An 8,090-nucleotide genomic window follows, 5' to 3' on the forward strand; every position below is an offset into this window, starting at 1 on the left:
GATGCGAGGCTTTTGGTGTTTCTAGCAATGGAGTAAGAGAGAGAGAGCTCAAGAACAGTTTGTAGTATGTTGCCTAACCCTTCCAAGGTAGAAGAAGGGGTATTTATAGTGTTCTTCAAAATCCGGCCGTTGCCACTTGCCACCTCGGCATTCTTCCCGACAAACCCGGTCGGACCGGACCACGAGACCGGACAGCCCGGTCGTGAGGCCGGTCGGACCGGATCGGTGACCGGGGCTCCTTTGCGTCGTCTCGGCGCTTCTCCGGTTGGTGCCCGGTTGCTGCCCGGTTTCCGACCGGTCGGCCGGACGGGGAGCCGGACCCGCCGGTCGGGAGCCCGGTTGACCGGCGCAAACCGGATCTGCCGGTTCCTCCTTTGGAGCCCGGTTTCGGCCGGTTGACCGGCCGACACGCCGGATCGGTCGGTTGTCGGCCCGGTTGGACCGGGCCGGTGACCGGATTTCTCCTGTAACCCCTTTTTGATTGTTGTTGAAATAGGGGTCTCCTTTAGCCTTCTTGTTCCTTTGATACACCATTTACGCCTCATTGCCTAATACCTGAGATTATCCTTATAAACATATTAGGCCAAATACTTTAGCACGGTGTCATCGTTACCAAAATAATGGATAAGGGTGAAATACCCTTACACTTTGAGGGGCTAGCCTCTGGTGTTGATGTCTTCTTCTTCGCATGTGCGTCCCTCGCAACATAGAACTCGATCCAGACCTAGACGAGCTTCAGATGTGTTTGGCGAAACCTAGCAATGGCTACCTCATCAGACTCGTGGGCGCGAAGGTGAAGCATTGTGCGTCGGTGTTCCCACTCCTCTTGGTGGGTTACCATCTGCACTTCGAGAGCGAGGAACTTCGCCTCCTATCGATTCTGCAAGTCGAAAAAGTTCAACTCAGATTCGGTTGTACCCCCACACCCAGCGCGCGCCGTACTCACGCTCGCCCAACTCCGGTGACTCAAAGGTGTCGAGCGCCGAACGCCGATGCAGCTCTTTAGGCTGCGGCATGGCGGCATCCCATGGCAGCGAGCCGGCGACAAGGGCAGCTCGCTTCTGCCTCAATTTGGTGGGAAAACGCCGAGACAAGGCCCGTGGCGGGGCGGGCGGTGGAGGAATTGAGCAAATTTGGCGGTGACGCAGCTGCAAGAGGGAGACGTGAAATATGTAGCATTAGGAGGATGGTTGAGGCGAGTTCAGAAAAAATGGCACCAGAATAGTTGTAAGAATCGGTTGGAGGCAATTTCTTTTTCGCCCCCAAGTGCCAAAGAATTACTAAAATTCCATAAAATAGGATTTATGGTGTTGCACCACTTGCCTGAACATTTTTCCAGTATAACCTGTGAATTTATTTTCCCTCCAATGAAGGGAGGGAGCAGTTTTCTGGGCACCCCTCCTATTATACTCCCTCTCCCAAATTCTACCAAATTTGGATATATTATGTTTGCTCAAAGTTGAACTTTGTAAGGTTTCATAGTTAGACCAACTTAATAAAAGTTTGACTTTCACCAAACCTAATATGTATTCAAAATTGGGAAGGTACATCTCGGAGACACTCTAAATGGACAACCAAAGGGATTAAAGAGGGGTACAAATTAACACAACGGTTACTGCATTGCATACATCCACTTCTGCAAATTTTCTTTCATCAAAATCAAGCAGAGCCAAATCTAACTAGCTGAAAAGATTCGCTTACAGCACAAAGCAAATCACCATAAGAAAAAGAATATGCTAAAAGCAAAATGTACCAATCAGCTCGGTTTGCTGCTAGAAGCAAACAAAAATATACAAATATTCAAAACTATGCACCATATGGACAACAGCTATAAACCTTTAACCACAAGAATCGCTTGGCAAAATCTAATAGGCTGCTGCGTTCTGCTGCATCGACACAAAATAATTAAAACGCAAGAGAAACAGCTATAATCATAAGAGTCACTTGATTTAGAACAGTAATGGTTGCGCATTAGACGTTCAGGAAATATAGTAATACCATAACTAGATGCATACAACTTTAAGATCTCATAAACATGCCAGACCAAGTCCTAATTCAAAACTGCAAACAAACTCTGGCCAACTCAACCAGCAAACATGACAGGCAGGGGAATGGTAGAGATGAAACTACTCCGCAACAACAGCAACAACCCGTCCAGCCACTTGGTCCAGATCACGCCTTCCCTGGGAGGTAATGAGCCTTCCACTGCAATGCCAACAGAAAACATAATCAGAATGCCTATGTTACAGTAAGCACAAACTACACTAGGAAGCAAAGTAAGCACACAGATGACTTGAGAGACTTACCCCTTGGGGTCAAGGTCAATGATGCCCATGTTTTTGAGCTGCTGCAGGATGTTGCGGGAGAGGGCACCGCTGCTCTTGCAGAAGTGAGGAGGGCGTGAGCCATTCCTCTGTCGTCCACCATAGATTTTCTGGAAGCCACCGACCCCGATACCCTGCCTCAGGTAGATCTTCCTTGCAATTGAAGCTGCAGAATACCAATGAAGCAACAAACAAATAAGAGATGTAGTAAAGAATTCAATGAAAAGAGCAACAATACTGAGAAGGTTAAGATTACTCACCAGCCCTGATGTAGTACCAGTCAGCGTCATAAGGAGGGAGCTCCTTGAACCTCGCAGTCTTCACAATGTCAACCCACTCAGGGAGCTCCATCTAAACAAAAAGAAATTTTAAACACAAGCACGAAGGTGCAGAAAAAATGGTTAGTCAATACATACAACCAATTCATGAAAGAACAAGTGTGTAGCTTGCAAATGTCAGTTAATATGGTGGCAGTCTCTTGCAACAAAAGTTGTAACATACATCCTGAAGAAACCTAGCAACTGAGCCCACAAATGTATGCAAAGGCAAAAAAACTAGATTCAGAGCTATGACAGCTACCACTCAACATGCAAAAATACTAGATTCAGAGCTATACCAACGTCTGAAGGAAGAGCATACATATTGCAGAAGACCAATCACGTGAAGAAATAGTATTGTAATTGATCAATGCTGACATTGCGTCACAAGGAAAAATGATCAACTAAGACATGCACGATACTTACATATTAAATAGCACTAGGTAGCATTTGACTGTTCAGGGTTCTAAAATTATAAATGTTCCGGCTGATGCTCGAAATTTACTTATATAATCAAGAGAACTTCAGATTCACATCACAGATCGTGATTTGCGGCAACCCCACAACTGCTGGCCTAACAATACTTATCTTCGAGCATGATGTACAAATCCAAAAAGTCCGTTTACATAAGAAGCGAAGAGTGATGAAAGTGACAACGATGTACGCGAAATGAACTCAGCCAGATCAAGACAATACGGTCCTCTTACGACGTTATTTCTAATTTAGGAGCAATACTGCGTACTTCAACCCAACATAACAGAAAACAACACAATATTGGTAAAGAAAGTCATAAATCGTCGTCGCTACTTCTTATACTGCATTCGTGGATTGAATTTGAAGGGGGCGGGCATACTAAGTGTCATCTGCTGTACGCACGAGGGCACGAAGGATAAGAGGCTACTTCATGATCTACCATATAACTGAATCTTCGGTGCAGGATCCGAGGGAAACGAGGTACCTTGCCGGAGCGCTTGAGGTGGGCGGAGTAGGCCTTGACGAAGTCGTGGGGGCTGACGTCCTTCACCGTCAAGGCGGTGGAAGCCGCCGGTTCCGCCATCCTGTAGCCGCCGCCGGCGCAGCTGTGGGGAGGGGAGATGGGGGAAGTGGGGTGGGCGCTGCGGCTGCTCACGGGCTAGGGTTTTGTGGAGGCGTGGCAGACCAGTCGGACTGGGGAATTTATATAATGCAGGTTTCGTTACAGAGCCGTCAGATTGGTGATGAACGGTCACGATGGACCGATTGGTGGGTCTAGGGTTCACGGACATTTATCGGGCTGAAGTATTTGGGCCTGTTAGGCCGACAGGGGGCAAAACGGCTCCAGCCCACGAGTTGCTGAATCCAGTCGTCCATAGCCCAAAGCCACTCATGTTCTTTTATTGAGTTCTAAGCAACTCCCAATAGAAAATCATGCTGTAGCCAATGAATTATCTTATAAACGTGCAAAATTTCAATATTTTAGCCTACATAAAAATGATAAACGTGATCTGAGTATGTATATTTGAAATCTCCAAATCTCAACCGATTTTTCTTTTTTATGTAGCCTAAAATATAAAAAAAATCATATTAAAATTTTACAGGCTTGTAGGTTACGTCATTTACTATGTTCAGATTTATTTTTAGATTTTTAAAACAAATATGTATGATTTTCTATTATTTTTTAAACAGCACGAGCACTAAGAGCCGAAGACATTTTTCGATAAAATTCCCACATGTTATGTTATTATTATACTAATTATAAAACCAAACATCAACGCCCATCTATTTGCAACTCTATTACGACTGACTTGGGAAAGATATCACATAATCTAGAAAGTCTCGTGATGCACCCTAACACATGTCTGGTGCGATGTAAACTTCTCTACTAATTTTCAAGTATATATCACACTATAATATTCTATTATTATTTAGGAATTCTATTCAAATTTCTATTTAATTTCGGAAGTCACAATACCCTTGTGTAGTATTTTGCTTATGTATCCTTCCTAAAGAGAATAAAATCAATACAAATTGGGATCAATATTTTTTATAGAAGAGAAAGAGCACCACACTTGGATACTCTCGATGAGGAGCACAAGCCTCGTGCGGCTCCCTGCGTGTTGGCCAAGTCGAGGTGTGCTGTAACGCCCCACTTTTGCAACCTTGTCTATTTCTCCTTAATGCAAAAATTAGGGGGAACAAAAACTTTTTCTTTAGACTAATTAAGATGAATTGCCTTGATCTGTTGGTTATGATGAATTGCCTTGATCTCGTTGGTAGATGAATTTTCTTGATTTGCTTGTTGAGTTTTGTCTTGAGCTACCTCAAAGAACAACACTCCTAGTGGCAAAATGAACAACTCACCTAATAAAACACATGTGTGACTTAGGAAATGTTGTTTTCCTTGTTACTACATCAAACCTCTCCTTCTGATGGCAACATGAGTGTGCCATCTTGATTTTCTCTTTGTAGTACAAGATAGCTCAATCATCCTTAATTCAAAACTTGGGATCATCTACCCCTCATCACATCCTTCTCTTGTACCCACTCATCCTTGTTGGTTTTGAGGCCATGTCGACCATCCGTGTTGACGAGCTTAAAAATGTCCAGACTTTGGCCATTGATCTCTAAGCACCCACAACTCGTTATTGTTGACTTCAATGCATGGATCTCATCTATGCAACATCCTCTTCAACCTCCACGTCTTGCATGTCTCGATCAATCCTTGCAACTCATATATTCAACTTGATCTCGGTATCCTAACCCATGTTCCAGACACTCAGATCACTTCTTCCTCTTTTACCTCTTGTTTTTGTTTTCATCCAAGTTTATCTTCACAAAACCAAGAGTGGGAATGATGGATACATTTTGTAGCCACCATCTACCCTTGAGAACACTTCTCCCTAAATTAGTTCTCTTTCTCAAAACCCTACTGTTTTCTTCTCTGGTTTTGACCACAAAACCACTTTTAGTTTTATTAAAGCTTCTCAAAATATTTCTTCTAAGAAAACAAGGAACTAAAATGGGTTTTGTTTTTCATCTCATTTCTACAAAGTACTGATTTCTAGAACCTTACTTTCTATCATGCTTCCTTTTTAACAAAAAGGCTTGTTATGGTATCTATACCATTTCTTGTTTATTTTAAGTTTGAGAAAAACTCTACTTTACTTGAGATAGTAAGTAGAATATTTTGAACCCCTAAGTTCCAACTAGTTCTTCTCAATATTTCCAAATTCCATTCCACTTGAGTTCATTACCAATTGCCCCTGGACAATTGAGGTGATTCAAATGCTTTTCAAATGGCAATTCTTGCACATCTTATGCACACCTCTCGATCTACCACATTGTATTCCCCATCCTCCAACTCTTGATCAAGTAGATGATCTCTTGATACTTTCTATTGGACTCCCTTCAACTAAACCCTAGACTCAGAGAGTATTTCAAACCAATCCCAATTGATCTCTCATTGGTAGAGCAACTTATATTTCATCATACCCGTCTCAACCCTCTATTCTTTCCATCATCACCTTGACCCCATGAATTCATAATTTATGTCACCATATTCATCATTGTGGGTATATGGTTACTTCACTCACCATCTCTCATAGCCTTGATCTACCATTGTCTAAATCACCATCACCACCATCATATCTTAGACACATCTTTTATCGAGGATAGAATGCCACCACCATCTACACTTTAGCACCCTTGTTCATTGTTATCACTTCACCTAAAATTCTATATCTCTTTAGGCCACCATTTTTGTAAAATGTGAGACACTCAACCTTGGGTGTCATGCATGTGTGGCAATACTCTCTTGATGATCACTTGTGCATGGCCACAATCTTGGCCGGCCATGCCATGCATGGCACACAAGCATCATGCTTCTCCATCTCTCTCTCCCTCACATAGTTATTCCACCTTGGGAAGCATCTCCTCCTTTGTCCCTTCCCAATGCCACTAATAATTTCAGCTTGGGTCAAATTTCCCTTCCCCAAGCCAGCCACCCACCTCCACCAATCAAAGAGGAGGCAGCCAACCCTCTCCCTCTATAAATAGAGCTTGGCCGGCCACCTCCTCATCTTTGGCTTCTCATTTTTGACACTCCACTCCTTCCTCCACTCTCTCCCACCCTTATCCTACCTCTTCACCACGAAATGCTGCTGCCCCTTGCTCCCATGGCCGGCCATGGCCATGAAAACCAGCCAAGATGCAGCTCCCCTCCTTCCTCAAGTTTCCCCTCACCATGAGAGCTTCCCTCTCACTCTCTTCTCCCCTAACTCTTGATGAATCCAGCTCTATTTCTCCTTTCTCATCTCTCAAGATTGGATCTTGATGCAGGTGCATGTTGGTCCAAGCATGGAGAAGGATGAGCAATCCTCAGATCCTGAAGGTTTTGACCAAAGTTCATCCAAAAACTTGCTGTAATTTTCGCTATCTTGCTGTTTCAGATTCTGGTACGATCTTGTAAAATCCGCCAAATCTCGTGTGCAGATCCAAATCGAGTGATTCAAAGTTTCACAGATAGGTACTGAAAAGATCTACAACTTGGCGTTGGTCTCATCCCCAAATTCATTACGGATTTTGCATGGTAAATAAAGTTATGCAAACATGCAGTAATCACTGTTTGTTAGATTTCTTCCGTTTTACAAAACCTTTTTGAGCAAACTCAACTGTGGGTGAAAGCCCTCTTCAATACCTTCATTTTGGCGGTGGTTTCACTTCGATTGACCTCCTGAAACTGAAATGGTTCACAGATCAAGATCTGGTCAGATCTGACTTTGTCGAATTAAACCAGGAGCTTGGAGACAAATTTTTGAATGAAACCAACTGGGTAAGAACCACCTATTCAACACCTTTCAGATGCAGCTGACCTCATATTTTTATGATTTGTGTACGATTTGTGGTGAATTAAACTTGCTCTGTGTGTTCTGCAGACATGGCTGTTAGCTTTTAATTCATCAAAAATCCATTTTTGAACCTAATTGAGTGATTCCAATTCTGTAGGATTACTGAATGTTTTCTTAATCATCTCAAACAAGTTTCAAACCTTTATCTGTTCTGCAACTCCATAGTTAAAGCAAATGGTGAAAACATGCAGTAAACTTGTAAATCCCTTTGTGAGAGCTTCAGAAATAATTTGAACCCAAATCCAATTGTGTGTGAATCTCTGTTTAAATATCTTTCAAATGCCAGTGGCCTCATATTTTTAGGATTTTTCTACAATTTATGGCTTACAGATCTTGTTTTCTGGATAGTCAGATTCAAAGAAATTCCTAAAATTATAGGTTTAATATTTTTGGGTGATTCCAATTGGGTTAGTCTTGTACTAGTACTGTCTATTTAGGAAAAATATTATTAGTCTCTGTTCATACATATTTGTTGCTGTTAGTAATGTTTATGTGTGACATGCATTGTTGAAGCAAAACTTTTCGGTTTATTTAAAACCCTTGACCAACTCTTCTTAGTAGAG

General features: G+C 42.6%; 1 protein-coding gene across 1 annotated transcript; it reads right to left on the reverse strand.

Moving 5' to 3' along the window:
* Window positions 1-1,928: 1,928 nt before the first annotated feature.
* LOC124698610 (40S ribosomal protein S19-like) lies at window positions 1,929-3,771 on the reverse strand. The gene is made up of 4 exons (XM_047231091.1): window positions 3,600-3,771; window positions 2,585-2,675; window positions 2,307-2,490; window positions 1,929-2,205 (listed from the first exon to the last, which is right to left on the reverse strand). The coding sequence occupies exons 1-4, from the start codon at window positions 3,696-3,698 to the stop codon at window positions 2,127-2,129; spliced, it is 453 nt and encodes a 150-aa protein (XP_047087047.1). The 5' UTR covers window positions 3,699-3,771; the 3' UTR covers window positions 1,929-2,126.
* Window positions 3,772-8,090: the final 4,319 nt, after the last annotated feature.

Source organism: Lolium rigidum, chromosome 3 (genome assembly GCF_022539505.1).
Source record: "Lolium rigidum isolate FL_2022 chromosome 3, APGP_CSIRO_Lrig_0.1, whole genome shotgun sequence".
Taxonomy (NCBI): Eukaryota; Viridiplantae; Streptophyta; class Magnoliopsida; order Poales; family Poaceae; genus Lolium; species Lolium rigidum.

Bases quoted from the DNA above. Each gene is read 5' to 3' on its own strand.
- LOC124698610 (XM_047231091.1), bottom strand. From the start codon at position 3,698: ATGGCGGAACCGGCGGCTTCCACCGCCTTGACGGTGAAGGACGTCAGC. The intron at 2,491-2,584 runs GTGAGTAATCTT...GGTATTCTGCAG, and splicing joins CTGGTACTACATCAGGGCTG to CTTCAATTGCAAGGAAGATC. The intron at 2,206-2,306 runs GTAAGTCTCTCA...TTGGCATTGCAG, and splicing joins ATTGACCTTGACCCCAAGGG to TGGAAGGCTCATTACCTCCC.